The 27913-nt window shown below is 29.2% G+C and overlaps 1 protein-coding gene across 2 annotated transcripts; it reads left to right on the top strand.

Annotated features, from left to right (window-relative positions):
- The first annotated feature begins 4 nt into the window (after positions 1 to 4).
- Positions 5 to 27331, top strand: LOC143177447 (high mobility group protein DSP1). 2 transcript variants are annotated; one of them, XM_076375348.1, is made up of 6 exons: positions 5 to 681; positions 3153 to 3188; positions 18064 to 18291; positions 25320 to 25483; positions 25719 to 25893; positions 26152 to 27331. In XM_076375348.1, the coding sequence occupies exons 1-6, from the start codon at positions 46 to 48 to the stop codon at positions 26260 to 26262; spliced, it is 1350 nt and encodes a 449-aa protein (XP_076231463.1). In that variant the 5' UTR covers positions 5 to 45; the 3' UTR covers positions 26263 to 27331. The 2 variants fall into 2 exon arrangements, with proteins under 2 accessions (XP_076231463.1, XP_076231472.1); XM_076375357.1 differs by lacking the exon at positions 3153 to 3188.
- Positions 27332 to 27913: the final 582 nt, after the last annotated feature.

The raw sequence follows: 27913 nt of genomic DNA, 5'->3' as shown, positions 1-27913 counted from the left end.
TAAACGAGACCGAAAAGTGACAGACAAACCGTCTGCGTTTGCGATATGTCGGAACACCACCGCGTAGCCGGTGGCTGGGGCACAGCAAGCCCAGGAAGCCGTGAGGATGGCTCCGGTGGTACCGCCTGGTGGCCTTCGAGCTTGAATGCCGTATCGGCAGAACAGCAACAGCAACAACAACAACAGCAGCAGCAGCAGCAACAACAAAATCTCCATCAACATCTTATGAATCAACAACAACAGCAGCAATTATCGCAACAACAACAACAGGCAGCGCAACAACAGCAGCAGCAGCAGCAGCAGCAACAGCAGCAGCAGCAGCATCATCAAGATATTGTGAGGAGTACCGCAGCTGCTACCCAGCAGCTTTTCTCCTACAAGATGGCCTCCAGCTTTCAAAACCCAGCCACCACGGGCACGCAATCGAATCCTGTCTCAACATCTACCCCAGTCGGTTCCTGCATGAGGGGAGGTTATGATTATAGATTAGGAACGGGTCCCGGAACTGGCGGAGGTGTACCCGGTACACCTTCTGCACCACCGCCTGGCGTACAGTGGTGGTACCCAGGTGGAGTTATGGACGCCGGACAGAACAACCTGCATCAGCAGTTGCAGGGCCAACAGCAGCAGCACCTCTCGCCCATTACCACACAAACGTCCACGCCCCCCGTTATGTCCCCGGTATGTTACGACTACGTTCGACCCCCTCTTTTTTACGTCTTATTTTCTCATCTATTGCCTACTTTTTACTTTTATCCCTCCCCATATCTACATATTTTCATTTCTAGTTGCGCGTGATTCTTCCATTATTTATCCGAAGAATTTTTAATATATTTCATCGATCAATCTTACAAGCCCTTCTTTAACTGACAAGTTTCGTATTCTTATTTACGCATCGTTACTTGCGTCCTAGACTTCTGGTTTGTGGTTTTATCGTTAGGTATAGATTCGAAGATCCGTGAGAGGTTTTAAGTTATATTTTAACAGTATAACTTTTTAGGATTTTCATTTTTTCAGTATGCTTTGCATACAGTATAGATAGTAAGTATATCTGGGATGCAAAATGATTTCTTTTATCTTAATTAATCTATCATAATAAAATAAGGAAGTAATTGTAGGAAGACTAGTAGAATAATTATATGTCTCTAGGATAATTCCTACAAATCTCAAATATTTAGGTGTTGGTTACACGGTAATCATAAAAAATCGTTCAAGAGTTGTAATTGCTATGGTTCTGTATTGGCATGAACGGTACAAGTTCCAAATGTTCGTCTTAAGAGCTGAAGGTTATTTTGTAGAAAAGTAGTTCCTTATCAAATCTTTAACATTAATTTCTAATCACCTTTTAGCTATCTTTTGTTTTTAAGGAGAATAATATATCTAGTTTTGTATGGTGAGCAACTTCTATTAAGTATTAATAGCTTAATTCTTTGTGTCAAGGAAGGTCTTCATAACTAGCAACTCTTTCGTGTGTTCCGCATTTGCACTACCGTCTGTGTTTCATCCTGACTCGACCGCGTCTCTTACCCCCCCCGACCGTTGCCCGCTATTGATTCCGGGTCTCGTGCGGCCTTCTTCGTATGTACGTTCGCACAGAGGCTCTTGCCGCGCTGTTTCCCTTCTTTTTCTACATTTTGCAGCTTTCTTTAGATAACAGTATTTCTCATATCACGATTAGATTTCGTTATGAAGTTTCTTTTTCTTTTAATTTTCAATCAATTTAATGTTTCTGGAAGCACATTATATTATTTATACAGATATTTTAATTTGCAACAATTTTTTATCTTTGAAATATACGAAAGGTTGGAAATTTTATTTTATCCTCATTTTTTAGTTGCCCTTCAACTGATTTTTTAGATGTTTTCATTTTCGATTTGTTTGTTTTCTCAGTTTCAGTCACACCTAATTAAGATTGAAAATTGGCTTGGAAAGTTTAATTTTTATTCTTTTTTTTTTTCTTCAAATTATTGATAAATTCTTTTGTTGAGAAGGGATAGAAAAATATTTTTTCCTAGAAATTGATAAAATTCCTAAGTGAAAGTTTAGATTTCGGTTAGCAATTCCTTTAGCTCGAAAAGGAAAAGGTATTCAAACATCGTTGAAATCGTCGAGTCTTAATAGACACTCGTTACTTGTTCACTGTCTACGATTTCTTAGTTGTGTGTTTCGTTTATCAGTCGATTAATAGAGATCGTATTTAGCATATATTCAAAATATCAAAATATTATTTATAGTCTTATCTTCAAGGCGACAAAAATAGAAATGAGTTATTTTTTTAATGTCCTGACATGATAACACAAAACGGTTAAGGAGAAAAGTAACATTTAATTATATTAAAGTTAACTGGTTATGATATTGCCTAAACTTCTTAATCTACTTTTGATTTTACTTGAAAAGGCTGAATTTTTTAAATTTTAGATATCAAATTTTGTGTTTTGAATTCAGAACTTTTATGGAATTCTACACGGTTAATTTGCTATCATTTATTATTTATTAATATCATGCAACATAATATTATGATATTAAAGATATAATATTCAAAAGGTGCCATAAAAATGCATAACAATATAGTATGACATCTAATGATGTTTACATTTTAAGTACTTACATTTTATTCAAGCTTTTCATGATATGAGACGTGTCTATTCGAGAAGAAATTCTGTTTCTTTATAGTTTATTCAATGATCTTGAGATTCATTCTTCGTTCCAGAATTGAATATAGTAATAGTGATCAAGTGTTACTCTTTACCTTTGCAAAGGGGCAAAAATTGTATTTTTTAATGAAAAATTGAGAAGATTTTCAGTCTTTAAAAACATTATATTTCATTTTTTCAGTAATGTTTATTTTAGAACATTCATATTTTAAGTGTTCAGAACTCAAAACAGAAATGAAAACTAAAACTGATCCTTATATTTTTCAGAGAATTTGAAAAATCTTTAAGAATGTTTTTTTTAATATCCTAATGTGTATTTTGCAATATTTTCAACAGTATAAGTTTGTTAATATTAGGTATTTACAATCGACAGCATTTAGATTTCTCAAAATACATAGAAATGAATTTTTCATTACTTTTCTACTTGTTCTCTAGCCGTTGTGTAATTAATGAGGAAAATGTAATTTTTAATGCTTCTATTGTTGTCTTTTTTTTAAGGATGGAAGGGAAATTCTGTTTCGGACGTTTTACAAGGTATGGAATATTAAACTTGCACTGTAGTCACTATGTAGGAACAGAAATTACGAAACAAACAGTGGAATTTCTTTCCTTGTTTAAAAATTTAAAGAAAAGATTCTAGTCTTCCGAGGATGTCTATAGTTTAAAAAAGAATTATATTTTTTCTTATCTTTATCAACCTTTGAATAGTACGAAATTAATATTGTACATTTTATGAAATAAATAGAATGAAGGTACTAAAATCTTTTCGTCTTGTTAAAATTAAATAATTTATATTTTAAAAAGAGAACCCTTTACATTTGTTTATACAGATTAGTGTCGAGTACTTTTGATGTTAACTTTTTAGTTATTGTGTTATGAATTCTTTAAAATCCAAGAATTACAAACAAACGGTGATTTTAAATGATTCTCTGAGACTGAACATTTACTTGAGTTGATATATTTCTCATCTTTATATCATGACATGTTGAAATATTGACCAAATAGAAGAGAAGTATTAATACAAACACTTTCACCTTTGAAATACAGTTTAATAACAAGATTGAGACGTATCAAGAATGTCAACAAGTTACTGTTAGGTCATGATATAATAGAGCAACATACAAGTACAATTTCCATTGTCCGAATTCTTGTGAACTGTTGCATTTATTGAAATTTTGCCTATAACGTAAAAATTGAAAAATGACAAGCAAATAGTAAGACAAATGAAATTATTCTAGATAGCTACATATTTCAAATTTACACATGTTTCATATACCTCATTAGCTAAGAACATAATATTTATTAAATGTTAAAAACATTCCGTATTTTATGATTTGAATTATTTTTATATTGTAACGAAAATTAAAATTCCATTTTTCAGGAGATTAATTTTTCTATTAGCTTGGGTAATAGGTAGCAATATTTTATGTGTCTTTTGCCTATTTCTATACAAACTATACTTTCGTAGCATAAAATTGTACATTTTAAAGAGTAACAGCTATTGGTTCCGCAGGTGCATTTTGTACTTAAACACTGTGCAACTCATTATGACTTTTTAGTTATAACCAATGCAAGAAAATGTATACTTTGAACTCCCATCATTTCGTTCAAAACTCTATAACTTTGCTAATTTTTTGAGATTTATTTTAAAATATTCTTAATACATCAGTTTGGAAATATGTAAGAGAGAAAATTGATTTTTTGAAATCGTTATATAGTTATCCTTCCTTAATGGAGCCTCTGTAAATCGTACTTTTGTGAATATTATGTCATCTTTTTTATAACTACTTTTTAGTACTCTCTTTACTGCTCTCTTCCTGGTTTTTCCTAATAATGAATTGTAAGAAAATTTCGTAATTTGTATTTTTAATTTTTTTTACTACCAGTCCCCTGTATAGGTACATGCTAATTTTATATATTATTATACGGTGGGGGGAATAAGAAAAGTATATTTTTATTCATAATGACTCAAATTCTTAAAAATGAAGTTTTTTATCGAAATCAATATATTATAAATGATTTGAACGTTGTACAAAAAATACGCCTAACATTACGAAAAAAAAGATCGCTATTTTTTAGTTGTATGTATTTTATAAAAATATGTTACGTAGAAAATTTCTTTTTCTATGAGTATAATGTTTCTTATAAAATCAAAATTTCTTTCATCTGTGAGTCGTGGAAAAGATACGTTGCTTAGTTATTTGAAAGTTTGTTTACATTAAACAAAATGAACCCGTCCATAATAGTTGTTGATAATAGAGATGACTAAATATTCGAGTATTCGTGAGATAGACGGAAAGAGAAACATTTCTTGAATAAGCTTTACCTAGGTAAACTAACCGAGATGATCGAGAACTCACAGAATACTGTGTTCCACAATATCTAACATTTTGCAAAATCATAAATCAACAATGCATGAGTATAAATTTGGATAAAAAATGTATATGCCGTATAAAATTTAACATATTTATCCAATAATTATTATTATTTTGTAGGAGAAGGTAAAGATAAAATTACAATAATTAAAAGAAACTAATGAATATATAATACATATTCAGTATATTATAGAAAACGGAAAACGATATTACTATTATATTATTTTCTATAATTAAGAATTAATGACTAGACTGTTTATTAAATTTAATATCTAACTTCATTGATTTTCAAAAAATCATTTCTTAGGTATTCACTGGTTGGTTATCTTGATTTTATTCATTTATGATCAGGAAAAATGCTGAATTGTAATTGCAGCTTCAGCGATTAGTAACTGTCTTGCAGCTTGTTAAGTCTATTGCGTAATATAAATGCAAGAGAACAAAACTCGTACACACTTACGACCAAAAACATATTTTTTAAAATTACACACGGGTGCATCGTTTTCATGCCACTTGTTTGCATGTCCTCTTGCAGTTTATATTGAGTGTATATGAAGTCAAGAGAAGGCCTAAAAATTATATATATAATTTTAAAAATGTTCTGACGGGAAAAATATGAACAAAATGAGATTTTAAGTACCCCTTAACCAGTACTACAATGTGGTTTGCAAATATATAAATAGTATATAACTTCATTGTAACACTGATTTCGTCTATATTTGTACATTAGACATACAATTATACAAATGCACTGTTCTTTGTTAATTATAAATTTCAGTAATATTCGAATTCAACTTTACATAGTCATAGTCTATTATATACATGTATACAAGCTTCTTTTATCTCAGATTTCCACGAATATCTAACCACGGATCTAATTAGTATTAACTAAATGTTTAGCACTGGCACTAACACAAAATAACAAAATAAACAAAAACGTATGGTCGTTCACTCGATTAGCGTCTATCCAGAGAGTTTCTCTTTTCTCAAATATCCAACAACATAAAATAACAAAATATGATCTTAGGACACAAATGATATATAACGTTTGTTCTGAATTCAGTGAAATAATGCGATTCTAATTAACTTTAAGCTCATAGTTTTAGACGAAGTAAGAAATTTTTAGTTGAAACGTGACTTAATTGATAGATTAGTATAGTAGATTGGAACTCTATGTTGCGAAGTATATTGAAAACACATATACTTAAAGCATTTTTTTTAGAATGAGTTTCAAATAATGGTTGTACGGATCTTAGAGTACTTTAGAAAAGTACAACTACCGGAAGTTATTTGAGATTGGGAACAGAACTATCGGTTGAATATGTACAATTATGTACGTAGAAACCTAAATATCACTTTGATTTGAAAAATTTATTTTTGTAAAACAGAAATATTTTCCTACGCGTTACCATTAACTTCAACACTTAAATTTTAAGTCTTGAAATTGAATTTATACAAATCGAAAACTTGTCCTCTTTATAGGAAAGTTATGTTTTACCATGTTTAAGTTCATACAGAATTATATACGTTCGATGTTTTATTACACTTTCATGAAATAATTTTGTCGTTTTAGAGAAATCAAACGAAATGAAAGAAAGACGTAGTTTGAACAATTTGGAATTTCACATAGAATAATATATAATTTACAATGGAGTTCTGAAAACTGCAATAGACACCTGAAGCATCGCTGTGACAAAATAGTAATTGATAAAACGGGAAACTATTTAACAATATGTTGGATTTAAATGGATACATTCAATTATTTTTCACGCTTAACTAGAATACAAAGAAATTCTTTACACAAAATCAATTTAGGTGGCGATAGAATACATAAAACATTTAGGGATATTTATTATTAAATTTGTTTCATGCAAAGGTTTCAGTATTAATTCTACTTTCTTAAAAGGGACCTCATATTGTTATATTTATTTTATTGTTTATCCTAAAACACAATGAATAAGGTATATAAAGTATATCTTTGATTGATAATAACATTTTTTTAATGTGTGCACGGATATTAATAACAAATATCGGACTTTATATTATTAGTGTCGTCGACTTAAAATGAGAAAACAATTGAATTGGATTCATGCGATTCGCGATTTGAATTAGTATTTGTTATTAGTATCCAGGAAAATATTTAAAAAATTGTTAATCATACACTGTATTTATCTTTTACACAACTGGTACTTTCACAATTGCTCATGATCTTTCTCTAAATACTTCCTTCCAAATTAGTCCTGTTTATAAATAGTTTCTTCAAATTTTTGGTAATTTCGAATATAATTGATTGATTTTTATATATGCTCAAAATTCTTCACCAAATTTTGCTATAAATGAATGAAGTGTTTTTACGTTTGGAAGATAGAAAGTATTTCTAAATACTTGTTAGTGGACCCTTGTTCTTTACTCTTTAACTGAGTAAAATATTTGCATTTATGAAGCTTTATTTTAATTAACATTTTAATTAACATTCTTGCCTATTATTATATCCTGAATATTTTCATTAAATTTCGTTACAGGAAATTCATTGAAATTCTTTGAATATATTACATTGAGATGATTGACTTTTAAGTTAAGTTATTCCCTTTATATGTGGTAAACTATTTCAATCCTGCTCACAAATACCTGAACTGATAGTTCTTTTGAATTTCCCAGCATATATAATTGAAACTCGATAATAGTGGTATCGATTATCTCTGTACATTAAATACATTGTTTATTGATTACTTAGTATTGCATACTGCTTACGTACAACTTTTATATTTTAATTATTGTTATTTCGAATATTATCATCTATGAAAATTTTATTTATTTGTTTACATTTCCTATGTTTCAATACAATTTCACCAGTAGTTTCCCTTTTCTTCTTGTAGGAAATTCAATCATTTATTTCTTGTTTAATCAATTGTCATATACATATTTGATTCTAATAGGTTATAAGAAAATCGTTAAGATTTAGTTATGTTTTTGGGGGAATACTTTTATACATAAAGATAGACTAAAAGGAAACGTTAAAAAGTTATGAATTTTTCAGTTTATTATTTTCTGTTAAAAACTCATCTTCATTGTTTTACATATTTTTCAATGAAAGATTAAATGTGAATATTATTGTCAGATCACACAAGGAGATTTTAGTGTTTCGTCAGGTTACGTTTCAACTTTTCCGGAATATAGTATAGTACTACAATCATGTATTGTTAGTCAACATACTTTAGGTCTGCCAGTTGTTAAAAATCATTCTATTGTATTTTACCCGCTCTAAGTATTTTTTTATTTTAATCTTCGATCTGGTGGGCAATTATCCAGAACTGTACCTTATTCGAACAATATAGTCACGTTGAGATCTCAGACCCGCCTCTGCTAAATGGGCACAACTGTATTTTCATTCGATAATAAAATAGAACCTGTACAGTAGTGGTCCACAAGAAGTAACATTTTTTTAATCAAACAGATTGCTCGGTTGCCTGGCATTTCACTGGTGCAAATGAATCATCTTGGTTTATGAAAGACAGTCTTTATCTGGTTCAGTTATTCGCAGTTACAGAATTCTTAATAGGTTTATGAGGCTTTTTCATTTACTAATTAATCAACATTATACGTATTTTATTTTAATGGTACTATATTCCGTATAAACATTGATACATTTTATGAGAACTGTGAAGAGATTATAACTTTTTGTGGGAAATTATTACTTTTACTGTATACTCTTACAGCAACGGATTTTATTTGCAAACTTGGAAGTATTACTAAGTATTACATATTGTAAGGACATACGAAATATAATAAATTTAGGTATACATGGCTACCTAAGGTGGTTTTTAGACTTACATTAATAATCAAAAGTTATGGAAATATTCACGGAGCGCTGCTCCGATGCTTATTTCCAAGATATTAATCCCACATATGCAGCATTTGATCAACCTCTGAAAGTTTGAGATTGCCAAAAAAATATTCAACATATACTTCTTTTATTGCCAATCGTTCTCTATGCTGAAGGGTTGAAAATAGCCTTTAGAGTTAGAGGTCGAAAACATACTTTTTTAAATGTTTCGAGAACTTCAGACGTAGGAAGCAAAATTATCTTTTAAATTATGTGTTTTCAAATGAATTGGCTCCTATAAACAAATTTAAGAACTCTTTTGCTTAAGTAATATACTAAAAATTAATATATTTTGTCAATTTTTCTTCTTTTTTGGTTTTTGATTCTTTGATTTTTGGTTTTGCAACAATAATAATAATTTATTACACGTATTTTCCTCCTAGTCTCCAGAAAATGGAGACTTTAAACACGTACCTCAAATAAATAATTTTACAGGAGGTGTACAGAGGAGGGTATACCTCCTGTGAAGATATTTCTGTACTTTTAGAATATTTTAAGTTATTATAATGTTATATTTTGTCAGCTGTTCCTTGAATAGCTTCTACAGGTATAAAGGTGGCGCAGTATTAATTACCTCTATAAAACCCATATCGAAAAACCTCTACTACGCTCAGCTAATTCACAGCCGTAAAAACTGCAGTCAAACAACAATCGTTTAATTTTCTGTTAACATTACTATATATACTCATACATAAACAAATGAGTAATACTTCACATCCATTGAAAAGAGAATATATACTTGTTAAAATTTGTGTAACATTTAATCAAACTTGAGAAGAAGCCACCAAAAAAGGCATAAGGTGAAGCCTTTGATGCTTGGATGCGTATACCATACTGATTTAGCATTCTATAGGATAAATTATTTTTCGATTAATTACTGTTCTATATAAATATTTAGCATATTTTATACAATAACTGTTGGATTTCTTGTAGGTTTTAATTGTAGGGTGATCTCTGAACATGCGTTTTAGAGTAAAGCAAGGGATAAACCTCGACTTACACTATAGATTTGCTATAGTATGTAATAACGTGATTTCGCGTGGTGTCACAGTAATGTGTTCGCACCCTTAATGTTCATTTAGCTTTAATACAATGTTTAAAATTGATCTAAATGAAAAGAATTTTAGAACAATTCTTTTATCTGTTTAAATGTTACCAAAATTTGAAGTGAATTTTAAAAAATGTTTAAAGAATTGTACACTATATTAAAATACGTGACACAAGTCTACGTTAAATTTTGGTCTATATTAAGTAATAAGAAAGAAAGACAGAAGAAAGCTAAGATTCCCTTTAAATAATAAACTAAATGAAAAGTTATAACTATCTAGAAATGTAAAAAAAGAGTTTAGAAACTTCTTTAGAAAAGGGTATAAATCGAATTTAAGTCAAATGTTTTTCATTGTAAAATTTATAGATTAGATGTTTTAAAATTTTTATTATAAAGTATAAATAAAAAATAAAAACATCGCTGTAAAAAGAAGATGGAACGATTAGGCATCTCTATAGTTGAAATATTTTTTGAACGCATTTAGTTTTTCACTGCATCATTTAGGCTAAGAAACATTTACAAAAGACAACGGTCTTAAATATAACAATATTTCTGTTAATTATTATGCAGTCGGAACGGATTATATAATCGAGCAGGGAGAGATTCTATTTCTACGTATATGTAAAAATAAGTCGAAAAAAGGAACAATATTTTTTTGATAGAGTTCTCGTTTTCGAGAAAATCGGATTTCAATATTCCATTGAATATGTGTGCACTTGACTATCTCCACCTTTAAGTATTCTTAAAATAAGTACTTATTAATATTGTTCACGTTACGTTTTTGAATGACCTATTCAAAATGATGCCCTTGTTGACAAATACAAATCCTTACTTTTTAAAGCAAAGAGTCAAACTGATGCCACATTATTTTGACACTTTAATTGATCGAAAGCTTGTATTATTTTTTCTTTTAGGTGTAAATTTTAACTGTTTAGACAAGAGGAGATCCAATGATAATTAATTTAGGTTCGGTGATCTTGCCGGGCCAGTTATTGTTCCACCTTGGCTTATCCAACATTGATGTCATTTATTTTAATAATTTTTTAAGGTTTCACGAGAAGTGGAGCGCTACTTCATCGTACTGGAAAATTAGAGCATTAAGTTTTCATGTACTTAGTGTATAACCAGTAGAGATGTTGTATGCTATTTTCAAATTTAAAGATATTTTAGCACTATCGTGTTTATAATAATTACGGAAGAAATAATACTCAATTCATTTTTGCTTTGTCTTTCGTATAACTCTTCTGCCTTGATTATGACGATTCAGAAATTATTGCCCATAATATTCAGCTGCTAATATTGCATTCCATTACATGAAAGCGTGAGAAAATATTAGTATCGAACTAATTAACTGGAAAGATAATCAAATGCAGGCGTATTCGTTAGAATTTTCAAATTCAATGTTCTTGGAAACGAAACTTTAAAGGAAAAGATGTTCTAGTCTACTTATTTTTATATGTAGAATAATCGCTTATTCGTTTGTACCACCCGTCTGGCCTTAGTCTGTAATTTGAATAGAAATTTAGAGAAATTCTAATAAATATATTATTTAAATTATAAACTAATTTTCATCCAATATAAAAATTACTATGGAATTGTATGAAAATAAACTCGCGACTATCTTTCTAGATCTTTTGCACCATATAGAAACTGTTTCTGTAGTTTATATCTAAAAAATAATTACGTTTCATAAAATTAAGTTTTTCTTTCATCTATGTATCCCGTGGGTCTTACAATCATTTCTATAGCTAATTTTAAATTAGTAAATTTATGATTTAGTCCCATGCTTACAAAAAATGATTCCGCACATTAGATTCTGACTTCCAGCTAAATCTCTCAGATTTTCAGATTGAGGAGGCTAACATATAATATAATTCTTAATTAATTTTTTTTGTAATCCTTACGAAAAAGCTTTGCAAACCTTATTTGCATGTTTTTAATCACTGTCTCGCACGAACACATACACTACTAGCAAAATTGATTGGATCCCTTGAATATTAGTAAAAAATAGTCAAACTTCAAAATTGTATGACTTGAGACTATGCTTTGATCCTTTTTTTCGATTTCACTGAAGTCGATACTGAAGAAGTAAAGTCTCTTAAATAAGGAGTTGTCAAATCGTAAAGACTTCTTCATATTTGACGATTGGTGTAGCCAATACTGTTTGCAATTTTGGCACGTAATACCGAAAAGTGTGACTATTAATTTTCTGTTCTATTCTTCTATTGCTTTGGTTTATAATACTGTCGCTAAAGAAACTCTGCTATTGTCGAGTTGCAGCTGTTTCGGATATAGGTTTATTAGTTATTACCGATAAATGAGAAAGTGAGGGCCTAAGCGACTAATTAGCTTTGGCTAAACGCGTATCTGACAGGGGATTTCTTTGTGCTGAATAGTGATGGCCATTGCCATATCATAAACCAGCGTCGTGGCATGCACAGCCGCTCGGGGTGGATATACGGTACCGTCAGTTATTATAGGGCCTCCCCGAAATACAATGACTTAGATGAGACCCACTCAAGTGGTGTGCTTTGCAGTATCCTTCTGGGTACAAGCCGTCAAATGTGTTCCCTGTTATTTCATTCAGTGCTGTATCTTACTTGGCAATATTTACTCATATAGCTCCCACAGAGCTCGCGAGCTCTCGCTTCAGTAGCACTGACTGGTCTCTAGGATTACAAAAATCTGGTGTCGTACCTATGCGTTTGATCTACCACTGAAATATTCATCGTCAGAGACACGTGAAGAATTTGAACTTCCACGGTTTTTAAGAAGTCACTATATTTTGGAGACGTAGTGTGCAAGGTTTTCCACGTTTCCACACTGCGGACTAGTTCATTAGATTTCTATGCTTTTCGGATATGGCAATTTTTAATATTTTTCAAGCAATATATTGTAGAATAATAAATCAAAACAATATATATTATTTATTTGAGAGCAAGAGAAATGCCATTGAAATGAGAAATAACGAAATTACAAATAACGACATCATAAAGGTGAACAATTTTTACCAAAATGAACTCAACAGTCAACTTTCTGTATAGTCAAATGATTTCAAGTTGTATTTCCATTATAAAAATTTATGGACTTTATTTTGTCATTGATGTAGTGAACATTCTACAAGAAAAACTACTGCACTCAGTTTTGGAATCATTTGCATCTGTATCATTTATCTGTAGCTACAAAGTATTTCCTTTAACTGGAAATAGTGGAATATTTCTTGATCGATTGGTGTGATAAAGAAAATGTTCTTACAAAAATTGTTGGGTATAAAGAGGAACGCTATATGATGTATATGATTTTCCACTAGATGAAGTAGTAGAGAAGCATTTTTTTTTTACTTATTACACGATGGCATTTGTTAAGACGAATTCAACGAGATACCGCCATATGTGGTAATTTCTTGCAAGAGAAGCACAGCGTGTTCACTTGAAATGATTAAATTATGTTCTGACGTTCAAAATTTTACTGACTTTTACTAAGCTTCTAGAAATATTATCCCCATATACCATTCTATATCATTCTTGACAATCCTCCATATTTGATTAAAAATCTTTCTTCGAGTTTTCTAAGGATATGCACTTACTATTTACAACCAAATGCTACAACCTTGAATTCATTTATTCATAGAACGTTTCTCCGTTCTTTCAGTGACAAACTTTCGTTAGACCAAATTTCACAGGTCAACATAGGCCAAAATGAATTCATCACGGCACTAATTCACTTTAGTAGCTATTATCAACGCAGTTTTTCGTCTATTTTGTCTACGTATGGTTTAAATACATAGATTATCCACAATTGTCGATTTCATAAAACGTTCTGAACGTTTCCTAAACTAACGCTTTTTTATAGAAGTGAAATTTTTCAAGGTGTTTCTTACCATAGACTGAAATTTCTATTTTCTGAACTATTTGTCGTTAATTCTTTTATTTTTAAACGAACAAGGATTGAAATAAAACCAATATCGTATAATCGAAATTACTCTTTCAAATACTTATTTGTATTTCCTCAACCGTTGGAAAATACATGAAATTATTCAAAACAGCATAAGAAAAACATTCCTACATCAGAACTGTGATCAGCACATTCAAAAACTTAGTTTGAAGAAATTATTAATGAGTTAAATGCAACAACCAGAAGAATTAACTATTCAAATAGCAAATACATATATCTGATTACATTTTATCTTTAAAATGTAATCTTATAAACAAAGAAGATATTATCTGTGAACAGAAACAAATGTCATTCCCCTATTTTAGTTTTCATTTTTCTAAAGAATATCATTTTAATCGTGATACTGTAATTATCTACTGATTGTACTGATTGTACTAATATGTAGTGTAAACAAAGATACATTCAACAGACTTTTTTAGAAGCAAAAATTAGTTTATAAAGGAATACATCAAGTAATTAGACAATGTCAAAATGTGCCGTTTAATTGCACAATTTATACAATAGTTTAAATAGTAGATGAAATTCGTAATCGTAAAATTCATGTACATATGTACAGAATTTGTTGAGTACCCCGAAGGCTAGAATAAAAATAAGAACATTAAAAAATATTTGAAACACATTTCTCTAATGGAGCAATCCTATTTGACAGGTCGAAAATTAGGTATTGTTCAAAAATTGTTGTCAATTAATCAAATAATTGAATTGCTGAGCTGAAGAACAGTAAAAACCCAAGAGTAGTCATTTTCTGATAATCTCAAAAGTCTGTCTGAACCCCAGTACCGAAGTATATCAAAGCTACGTTTACGTTAGGCAATTTTTGGTTAGACAACTGAATTGATCAATTTAAAATCGATCAAAATTATTGTTTCAACTTTGTTGAAATTGAATTTATACGAATAACTTTGATCCACTTTAGGTTGATCAACTTGGTTGCTCGACTAAAAGTTGCCTAATGTGAACGTAACTTAAGTCACAAAAAATAAGTGGACTTCTTAATACTGTTTAGCTCTGGGATTTAAATGTGTAAAATGCACACATTAGGATCAAATATTTTAAAATATGATTTCTGGATTTGTACTGTTTCTCAACTTTGCTGATTGAATTATGATTCTATGACTGTCTTTCTTATTTATTGGAACATATTACTACTAAATAAAAATTATTTTATTTCAATACATGTACACTGTATGTGTAACATAGTACCTGCAGAATGATTATAAATAAAACATTTCTGCGACATTGTTATTACTTTTCCACTAAATTGAGTTAGTACAGAAATCAATGTTTTTTGTTATAATCTACAAGAAGTTTTTACTGGCATGAATGATCGAAATAATAAGTAGCACATATTGTGGATAAATTATATTTCAATAATTCTCATAAGTTTTATATTAATCGGATTATGTTTGTCTTTAGTTACCTAGTACGTGGATTTGGAAAACGCGATTTCGAGAAAGAATACGTTAAAAAATAAAAGTTGAATTGTCACGAACTTAAAACGAAATTTTTGATGATTGTGAATCTTATGTTCAAAAGTCACTTATAAATCTCTTAAGAAAATATCGTGTAAATTTAAATTATAATTAAGAGAGGTCTAAGAGGGTAGATTCAGTTGTTAAACCAAAGGTAAAACTATCTTTACTTCGATTTCTTTTTATCAATACTGAATATTACTCCTTGAAATGTATTCTAAAAATATTTTACACATTTTTCTCACATGATAGACTCCATTCTAATCAAAGATTTTCCTTACTCTAGTATTTCGTTAGTATCGATACAAGTTTGAAGTAATCTTGTATTTTTTGGTCTTCAAATTGTTAGAAATGAAATGATTGTATATATTTATTTAACTCTCGAGTGGAAAATCGACTAGTGGCCGACCGCTCAACGAGTATTGGATCCATGTAGACCCCTACAGATTAATGTTATTTTTAACAACGTAAATAGGAACTATTTATTTTCTATCTATGATTTTAATAATATTAATATTATCATAGAACAATTGAAGAAATAAATGTGTTTAAGGAATATAAATATTCAATATTTATTACATTTTATTCTAATTTATGCTTGAAATACATGCTTCACGTAATCCTTATTATACTGCAAACATGTCTTATCGCTGGACAGTTAAAGTGAAGGGTGAGGAATGATACAAAATGAAACAACTGTTGATGTTCTATTGTTTGTAGAAACGGATTCGAACGGACCTCTAGTACTCGCTTGGCGATGTTTAAAATAAACAAATATAATCGATTCATTTCTGAAAAGACCAAAAAAATTTTTCAAATTGCTTTAGTAATTTTCTAAAACAAGTTAAGCTACAAGAGAACGTTTTTAAGGATATGGTGATAAGCAGTTTCTAGTTGAATTGCATTATTTCATGGATGAAGGATTTATGTTTGAATTAATTTTTAACACATATAAATATGTCCAAATAAAATTTTAATTGACTCAAAATATATGGGAAAAGGAGTTGAAAACACTTTACAATATCGAGTTCGCATCTTGAAACACTTACTTTATTCGAAATATTATCAAAAAAGCAAAATTTCTTTATTTCAATCAAAATAAGGAAGCGAAGTTTCTATACAAATTACATTCGTATATTTGTTTTGATGTCGATTCTCGATATCAGTTTTAGGATCGTTAATTTGTGGGTTCTGTATTAGTTCCAAAATGGTTTTAGAATTGGTTTTTGATAGTACTTGAAGTCACTAGATATTACGGTTACAAAGTACTGCATATATATGTATAGACATATCTTTTACTTTTGCTTAAATTAATTTTTTTCTGATACAAACGATCCATATTTTATATTGCTTGTAATAGTTTTCAATGGCTTAAGCAAAAGTGAATATACATGACTCTAAATAACTTTAAACAGTTTTAGCGATTCGTCATGATTAGCTTAATTCGCTATTAAATTATGTAAAGTCTTGTTGACCTGTAAAGAGATTAAATGCTTCTGTACAGTCTATATGTAGGAATCTTCCTAAACAGATAAACTAACGTTTTTTTTTTACATTCATACTATATTGTTTGGGAACTTACAAATAACATATAAGAATTTCAATTTCATGTTTTAACTATTTATTGCATTTTATATTGTAATTAACATGTAAAGTATACAATAGTGTTATAATTTGTTAAATGTCTTTCTTTCTAGCTCCTCCTGTATGTTTAAACGAATGACTAATATGACAGCTGTTTCAATTTAATTTCATTTTCGAATGATGAGAGGAGACAAAATAAATCTTCACGCCGAAAATAGACATTCTGCACTGATTTGCGTGAATAAAACTGCTAGAATCATCTGTGCTCATAAATTTAATTTCGCATAATATTTAGTCATTTCAATTATTGTCGTATCGGCACGAGAATCTATTCTAAAAGTAATATCAAAATCGATCTAAAGAACCATAATCAAAGCAGATACATGTATTTTGTACAGAAATTTCGGTTCCTTATTATTATTAATAATGATGATTTGAAATAAAAGTTCTTTATAATTGTTCCAATCAGCATCTTTATATGTACATAATGTACATACAACAGTTTAAAACAATTACTTCAATACCTGCCAGGAAATCCTGAAATCCTATTTGAACTACATTCAGTAAAACGTTTCGTATTTTTCTGGCCATTTTCAAATGTTCCATTCTTCCTAAATTCATTCCATCGAATTTTTAAGTAGTCTTGTTAACTACAGTTCGAATTATGTCGAAAATTAAAATCATTTTTATCAGAAAACGTTAGGAACCAATTGCTATCTCTTTTATAAAGATAATGTAAAACGTAACATTTTCTATTTTCTAATGGGTATTTCTATTTTTAACTTCTATAGCCTGTTTAATTTCAAACGTCGAATATTTGATCGTGAAGAATTTCATAATCTTTCATCAATCTGGTTTCTTTCTAATTTAACCAGTGAAAAACTTGTCTACATATCCGAAGAAAATTGTATATATTTCGCTAGTATTAAGTACTCAGAAAATCTCAGTTTCTAACAAACTATGTTAATTCTTCTTACCTAATGGAGGTAAATGAACGATCATTTCATTAAAAGTATCTACTTTAGGCTAAGAAATTACCAACAATTTTTTTGCAAGAACTTCGTAACAGTTTCTTCTGTTTTTTCAATTACAGCACCAAATACAGCAGCTGTCGCAACAACAAAATAATCTTCAACAAAATAACACTCAGGGCTTACAACAGCGAGACAATATGCCGAGAGGAAAAGATTCGAAGCCAAGAGGACGGATGACTGCCTACGCCTTCTTCGTGCAGACGTGTCGTCAAGAACACAAAAAGAAACATCCTGAAGAGAAGATTGTTTTCCGAGAATTTTCAAAAAAATGTGCAATGAGGTGGAAGGTAAGATATCGTCAATCTTTTTTGTTTTATCGTATATAGTTTTCGTACATGATAAAAAAATAACTTCTCCAATTTCTTTGTTCAAATATATAAAAACTGAATCTTTAACTCTTTTTTCTAAGTATTATTGGAATACTATCTGCTATTAATACTATTTTTTCCATAAAAATATGTCAGTACCTACTAGTAAATAGATCTGCTGACCGAAAATTTGAATAAAATAAATCCATACGTCGATATGTCCTTGATTAAAAAAATTGTCTTGATTTGAAACCAAATTAAATTGAATATTTCAAAGAAATTGTTTCATTATTATTCGACTTTTTAGAGATAGAAATTCCAAGAAATTATATGAGAAAAACAATGGAAGATGTACACTTCTGTCCACTAGCCGTTCTCATATTTTAACCATAATGTCGAATTTCAGTTTAAAATAAAATTGCAAATTGCAATTTCGATTTTGAAAATAAAATCATAGCTATGAATTTTCGTACCACTATTTTACTAATAGTATCATTACTGCAATTTTGTATTTAGATATACACAAATTATTACTACAATCGAGTATATTTTTTGTTTGTGTAAACTTGATTGGATCTCCCTGAAGTAGTAGACCACAGAGAAAGTAAAATAATATAAATATGTAATATAATATATTATAAATTTTGTAATGAAAATAATGATAGGCACTTCTTTGTTATTTAAAAATGCACATTAATGTATACAGCTAATCTATTAATTAGCTTTTACTTTACAATAACACTTATACATTTAGAATGACAAAGTTAAAAGTCAGAAGTTAAAAATAATTTTGAATTCTTAGTCCAGTTTTCATAACTTTAAACTTTATTTAAAAATGAAAAATCCTGTTACCTTTTTAAATACCTTTATTTAGTTACTTTTTTAAAAAGAAAACATCTGTATTTTTTAGTGATTGTACGTCTATAAATCGTTTTATCATTTAAAAATTGTAAATTTTGTTTAATTATATCAGTTAAAATTTTTCTTTTATATTATGCAAATTTGTTGTCTGAAAATTTATGATAAAATTCACGACGGAATTTTATTTTCAAAGTTCAAAATTAGCCAATAGTTAATAAACCATGACTAACCATATTGTCGCGAACTCACATCGATGTCGTGGACACTCAAAATCTGTAATTAGGGCACGCCGTCAAATATCTCGGTGTACCCGGATTCAGGTAGGTGCTAACAATTGCGGTACACTGCTAAGTTTGCCGGCGTGCCCTAATTACAGTTTTTGAGTGTCCACGAATTAAAAAATTGAAACCGAAAAGAGAAAGATCAAAGAATGCGGACATATATTTTTCAAATTTTTTGACACTTGAACCGGGGTTCAAATTTGCAAAACAAATAATTTTTTTTCGTATTGAAAAAAATCTTTTAAAATATGAAAAAATTATTTAGATATATACATTGTACAAGATTAATAAAAAAAAAAAGCAAAAACTGTAAACTTTCATGATTTGCTTTTCTTAAATAATTTCGAAATTATCAAAATGATGACCCCCCCCCCATTGCAGTATATTTTAATATGATCAAAATCCCTGACACAGACGCGCAAAAGTGATCGAGTTGGCGTCGAATTGCCCGTACACGAAGTAAGGAGAATACTCTCGGCTTGACCACTGACTGTCTCTACGGTACGCTAGAAGCATTCTCCTTTCCCCGTTTACTTAAAAAGCTAAACACCTAAAACTGTAGTTCGGTACATTTGTACTCGGTTAAAATTCAAAGTCAATTTTCTCTGAAACGTATGATATCAAAAATTGTTATTCCCTTTTCATTTGTATCACCATTTCTTGGACACCCTGTAGAGTTCTAATATGAAAGTAGCAAGATATTCTATCTCTAGGAAGGAAAACTTAGTTATTTTTTTAACTTTGTTATGTTGAAAATTATATAATTTTTGTATAACAAATTTCCGTATATCCTGTACAATATAGGGATAGAGCTAAAGTTCTGTTGTCTCCCTCTGCATATTATATTTCACTTAACTGTACATATGTATGCAGTACCCACTACTTTTCATATTCATAATAAGGCATTGTTTGATATTTACATTTTATTGGTTCCACATTAATTTGTTTTAAATTACATGGATATGACTCGCAATTTTAGTAATATAAAAGAGATAGATCAACGTCGTAAAATAAAATTACTGAAAATAGAATATGTAGAATGTAGCTTTCTTGAAAAAAATAATTCTGAATATCAGATTGTAACTTTGAATTGGTGTGTTGAAGAACAGTATAAGTCCAAAAACCATATTTTGAAATATTTGATCCCAATATTTAAATACTGTGCATTTTACATATCTGGACCCCAGAGCCAGACTGTATTAAATTTATTTAGTTAGTTTCTGTGCGACTTAGTACACTTTGGCTTTGGAGTTCAAATATAGTTTTGAAAGTATTTGAAAATATCTAATTTTGGAGTTGTACTATTTATTCCTTCTACTCATTGATTCAATCGATGAATTCATTGAAGCATTTCAGACTGTTTTCTGATATTTTGATTTTATCTGAATCTTTTCTGTAATACATCTTTTCATAAAGGATAGTAAAAAGTCATTGAACAAAAATACAAATTATATTATTATTGCTTAAACTAGATAATGTACGTATTTTAATAAGATTTTGTTCTATAAGTTTGTACTAATATATTTTCTTTCTAATCAATTTATTTTGGAAACACTAAATTATTAAACATGTTAAGTAATGATACAATTTAGAAAATTTTGTTTAAGTTCATTAAAGCGATTCACATTTGATACTAATGAAATTACTACTAAATTATTTGGACACACTATATTTTGTGTTTTACATGTAAAGGCATACTGGACAACTCTGTATGTGTTTCAATGCATAATTATTAATTACATGTTACTTCTAGAATTAATGATCAGATCAATAGTGACAGGAATAGTGATAGTATTTAAAGGAAGTTTCTAATTTTTATCAGGTTTGACTCTTCACAATACATGTATATGTATGTATGTATGTAGGTCATTTCGTAGCATTCTAATGTTAAGGCTAACAGTACTTACATACCAGAAGATTTTTGTTTGTGTAAACATGGAACTACAGTGATGAATTAGTGTGTAAGTGTCTGTGTTCCTATTCATATAGGATACAGATTCAGTTTTTGTGGGAGTAACTTCATTAATACGACAGTGACCTCACACTTGCATTTTCTAACTTACTACAATCAAATTAGCTATGTACCCTAACCCATCTTACAGTACCTTGTTTTATTCAAAATAATTAGGAATTCTAACTATTATCTTTTAAAAAAATGATTTAAAAAGTTCAAATCTTCTCACGTAAAGCTAAAACAAAATGTTTCATTATTACTAGTTTTGAAAATAAATTTTAACAACTTCTGCTGATCATACTATTTAATAGGTTCTTTTTCTATACTAGTACAGAGATATTGTATATATTGTTTTAATTATTAGAAGTTATCAACATTTTTAAGCTATTCATATTTCTCAGATAAATTGAATCATACAAATTATTTGAAAGTGTGAATAAAATAATTGTTATAGAGCAGACTTGAATTAATTGTGTTTTAATAACTTAAATAATTATATATGAAGTATTAACAATTCATTTAATATCTTTGAACATTGATATTTATAAGATTATAAGACTGTACATATAATTTGCTTTCAGTATAAATACAACTGAAATAGAAGCAATTATTTTGATGGAATTATTTTACTATTGTCTTTAAATAGATTTCATTTTCTGATTTAATATTATCTAATATTATCACGTAAGCATTTCCTTAATCAATCCGAAACAACATGAACAAAATTAAATTTACATATTTTAAAAATTACATTTTCATAGCATTACTTGAAATATTCTTATATTCTTTATTAAATGCATTATTTTTTGTGAACTATTCTTGTAGTATAATTATAAATAGATATTATATTGGAACCTAAGTAATATAAATAATTCTATATCAATTTTATTTGTAACATTAAAATTAAAGTATTATCTTGATGCTCTAATCGAGTATTATCTAATAATAATGTTAAATTATTAATATTTACATTGTACAGCAGAAAAATCTAGAGTCATTAGAATTGATGATAATTACATATCATACAAAGAACCACATGCAATTGTAATATGAAAAAGGTTATAATAAGGGGCCAGTTAAAAACTTGTTCATTCATAGAATTTGTACCTTGTACAAACAGATATGTGTGTGCATAAAGCTAATCATATGACAAAAGTTCAATTTCAAAATTAAAACATTACCATTTGCAAACTATAAAGAAATTAAACCATAAACGAAGAACACTGTTTCTGTTAATAGGGTATTTAAAGGAATATGTATAAATAGGAAATATATAGTAACCTCTGCTCAATTGATTCTTTCAATACTATTATTAATACACTGTAGGTAAAATTATCTAGAATTAATTTTACATATTGTTTTTTAAATATATGTAGCAGAATAACATTGATTTGTCATTATTGTAACCGTATATTAATTTTAGTCTTAAATAAATGTAAGATTTACGTTGTTATAATCAGCTTGAAAACATTTATCTATTTATTATCTATTTATTACAATTACATTTACTTACTATATATGCTTTATACATATATTTCCTTTTATTAACAAAATATTTTATTTTTTTCAAAAATGATAGGAAATAAGATCAATTTTAGTCATTTCTAAATTGTACAGGTATATACATGTATGTAAAATTATTACCTTTAACCATAGTCGGTGACAAAATCGCTCACACATTAGCACCTACAGCAATTTGATCGTCGAAGCCTCGACAGATGTTTTGTTGCCGGTGTTGTCCTAAACACTAAAGACCCAAGAATATTAAGGGAAACACGTATCTTAACAAATGTGATGAATATTTTACATTGCAATGGAAAGGTATCTGTAGCAATTAAACTGAATCAAAAAGTGATTAATTGAACAAAAAATTATAAAAAACGTATGAAATCGTCGCACAAAAATGTTTACAGGAAAAAATAAACATAACATTTTTGAAATTGCGAAATTTTTTCTCAGCTGTTACCGTGGAAACCGATCACGAAATCTGTATGGTTCCCGGCCAACCAATGATATACTAGGCACCGCCAATGCGGGCACGTGTGCGTTGTCAAAAAACCGTACATTAATGCAACAGATAAATCAGATGAAAGATACTTCTCGCTTAATTATCAGTACTATTATATATACAATATGGAGAGCCTCGGCAAGCGCCAGGTTCGCTCATGTGTTAAAAAACGTTCCTGAAAGTCCTTGATAAGCCTTGAATCTTGAATTTTGGTAGGTCAAGAAAGTCTTTAAAATTTTGGATATATTGCAAATTTTGATAGTTCAAACATTTTTGAAAGATTCAATAGGTTTTGAGAACTGGATAGTAATTCAATACCTTAAATGGAAGCAGTTTCAGTATATATTTTTGACCAAGCAGTACTATTAAACACAAAGTATTAAAAAAAATTTGAAAAATTCTTCTTTATACTTTGCAGTACATACAGAGTAATCAGTTTAACTAGAAACTCTCTAAGTGTTGACAGCATTTATTGTAAATGTAATAATTATATTTCAATAATAATACAAAGTGCATAATAATGATTTACTAATTTAATAACACAATTATATTTAGAGATCTATATATTTTAAAATATTCCTTTTTATAATTTGCTGGTAATTTGTACCTTTGAATGCATTGCAATCATAAGACAACACGCTATAGTAGATTACATACAGAGTAGGATACACTATTTTCGAATATGTATTCTAATGGATTAGAATGTTTATATTAATGTAACTTTCTTCTATATCTAGGTTTCAAACTAGTTCATTAGTGCAAAAGAGTTATATTATTAATTTATTTACCTTCAAGACTTATCGAAGTATTACAGATTCAAGATTCAAAACTTTCAAGAGTTTTAGGTTTCAAATCATGTTGAAAGTGATCTGAATCTTCACAATCTTGAAAAACTTTGAATCGCTTCAAAGTTGAGATTCTAACTCCCATCACTACATCAAATATATATTATACAATTTTTGTTTCCTTTCTTAACATCTTGTTACAATTACTCTCATAAGTATGCCATTTTATATCATACATATTACATATACTCAATTTCATGCATATTATCATTTCTCAAGATTTTTTAATTATGAAAAATTAATACCTGCAGTTACAAATGTATGTTCTACTCCTTGTATTATAACTGTTCTAAACATCTTATTCACACTTCTACTCTTCAATTTCTAAATAATAATTGAATGCTTTGTGTAAGAAATTCTACCATTTTGAATTAAAATGTAAAACAAGAAACAATTCATAAGATTATAGTATATTTTACTATACAGAATGTCCCAGTTTTTTTCACATAACTTTGCAAGCATATATATTCCATAAGCAAAATTAAGAAAGAAATGTTACATAAACATAAGCCCTTAAGTGGTTCATGAAAAAGTTCCAATAAAAATACAAAATAACTACGGACTTCTTATTCTTGATGAATTCGTATAGGAATAGAATATCAATTCACATTATAATTCCATTTCAAAGTGTAGTCCGTTATCACAAATGATTGGACTTGTATTTCAAAAAATAGAATTTGTCGTTAATAAGCGTATTAAAAGTTAATACGCGTCAGGAGTGTTAATATAACGAATCCGTAAAGTATTTGTTGCAATTAAAGAATATAAGGAAGAAATTTAAAATGCGATAAATTTTGTTTTGTTAGATATCAATCTTTTGAACGTGAATTCATAAAAAGTAAGTCCGTTGTTATTTCGTATCTTTGTAATAGCTTTTTAATAAAGCATTTAAGAACTTATGTTTATATAATTTTTTTTTCTTAATTTTGCTTATAGAATACATATGCTTGTAAAGTTATACAGAAGAAACAGGGACACTCCATATGTTAAAGATTAAAAATAGTAATAATAATAATTAATCTTGTAAATCTGATTACTTGTTTCTTTTCTGATCATAGACTATGTCAGATAAGGAAAAGAAGCGTTTCCATGAGATGGCAGAAAAAGATAAAAAGAGATACGATGCTGAAATGCAAAATTATACACCACCAAAAGGTGAAAGTAAAGGCAGAGGTAAAAAGCGTAAACACATCAAAGATCATAATGCTCCTAAAAGATCTCTGTAAGTAAATTTATAATTATTTTGAAGAATTATTTACTTAAACTCTTTGTGGTTCAGTGGTTTCAGAATGAAACCAGATTTTTATTAGTTTGTTACATAGATTTTTATCAAATTCAGTTAAACTGAATTTGTACTGTATCTTTTCATTTTCATATCCTGGGCCACAAAGTGTTGAAATTTATTAAAAAATTGAACTAGATTATGAGAAACATATGTATTTTATTTTATTATTTAGTTCTGCATTCTTCTGGTTCTGCAATGATGAACGTGGAAAAGTAAAGATGCGCAATCCCGAATTTGGAGTAGGCGATATTGCCAAGGAACTCGGTAAAAAATGGTCAGATGCAGATCCTGAAACCAAATCGAAATATGAGGCTATGGCAGAACAAGACAAGGCTCGGTATGAAAGGGTATGTATATAGGCATTGATTTATTATTCTGTATATGTACATAAAGAATATTGTAACTGGAAGTTTAAAGTTGCTATTCTATATGTTTAGTTTACTTTTGTATATAGATTTGCATTTTCCTGCTTAAGAGATCAGTTGCGAGATACCCTGTGTTTTTAAAATTATCAAATCTTAAATTTAATTTTTACTTATATTAAGAAATTAAGAAATAGTTGAAGAATTTATATAATTCTATGCATTAATTATGTAATTATTTAGGAAATGACTGCATATAAAAAGAAAATGAAAGATGGTGCACCTGTAGTAGCAAATCCGGTGAATACCGTAAAAAGTGACAGCGAAGAAGAATATAAAGAAGACGATGAATAGCGGAAACACGACAAAATTTCATCTATCACCCCGTGTCCTTGATCTTGAAAGCATACCTCACCTACTGTACGTACCATTGACCTTAGCATGAGCGTACTTACACCACTAGGAAAAAAAAACTAACTAATCACCTGTCCTCGATTATTTACAATAATAATTAAAATTACCCGCGATTATAATAATTATTTTAAAATTGTATGTATGAGAGGCGCGAAAGAAGATCGTGTGAGTGACATTTGTATTTTAACATACATATTGATAGTAACATGTAAAGTGGCGTAGGATAAACAGAATGGAAAAAGAAAAGATAATATGGTGCCCATTTTCTATCAGGTGGAAGGTGCAGGGGCTTACAATCATTGTTGACACATTGTCTCCAAACTATATTAAAGACTTAACAAAATGTAAAAGCAGGATATGGCGGCTCCATAGTTGGGCGGTATCACTCAAAGTAGTTTGATATTTATCAGTTCAGTTCATTCATTGCCAGTGTAAGGAGAGATTTATTGTATATCCTTGTACAGAACATTTCTTTAAATCAAATCTGTCTGTCGCGTAGGTGGGGCATGGGGCTGCTATTTTGTATGAATGTAATTGATTTAAGTACATGTCGTATAGTTGTAAGTATTAGGAGATAAGTATATTTTTAATGCAACTTCGATTCTACGTCTGCGTCAATGTGTGATAGTTTCTACTAACACAAGTGTGTATTCTAAATCAGGAGATTCAAGCCTTATAGCTTATAAGTGATTGGAATATGATAACGAATATCTCATTCGGAATTGTTTAAAATCAAAAAGAAACAAATTTGGAATGACCCAGCCATGGAGCAGTGGTATTATAAAGTTCTTTATAAAATTAAGCAAATAATTTTGTATTGGTAAGAAAAGTTTAAAATCAGACTCATATTTTATTTTATGAAATTGATTGAACAATTTGCTTGTACATTGTTTTAATAATATTATTGTAATCAATTTTTTTATAATATTGTGAATTAATGAATTTTTCTTATTTTCGAAATTAATGACAGTGGTTAAAACGAAACAAAATAGAAGAGTTTATACTTTGAGTTTTAGATAATTGAAGTAGTCCCTGCCCTTACCATCGTAATATCCTCCCTCTCATATTCATTTTTTCCAATAAATGGAAATGTGTTGAATCCTTTCAGAATCATGTGATTCCTCTCATTATATAAAAAAGTAAGATAAGGGCGTGTCTTGTACTGCCTCGAGTCATCTGGTGTACAGCAGGCTGTATTATAATAAATTATTGTGGTTTCTTGTAATATTAACATTCCTAGATCTTAGTATGTACAGATTTTAATCATTGAGATTAGAGCCAACTGTGTAAGAAGCATACCAAGAAAACAAGGCTAGGTAATGCAGATGTGAATTTCGTGGCCAATAATTGGTATGCAAAACAAATATACAAGAGGCTTTGTTACAGTCCGACTGTCTTGCACCTTGATTTGGCTCAGCAAGTAACCGCTACTTTTCGACATAAAAGCTTTTCCATCTTCCCCGCACATTGTCATGTAACACGAATAATTGTATGATTATTATAAGCAAAAACAACAACCTGTTTTAGAGGGAGCTAGAGGACAAAATACTGTAAAATATGAAATTGTAATATTTTAATACTGATTTGCAGA

The sequence above is a fragment of the Calliopsis andreniformis genome, chromosome 1, assembly GCF_051401765.1.
Source record: "Calliopsis andreniformis isolate RMS-2024a chromosome 1, iyCalAndr_principal, whole genome shotgun sequence".
Lineage (NCBI taxonomy): Eukaryota > Metazoa > Arthropoda > Insecta > Hymenoptera > Andrenidae > Calliopsis > Calliopsis andreniformis.
This window is presented reverse-complemented; position numbering and strand designations above follow the sequence as displayed.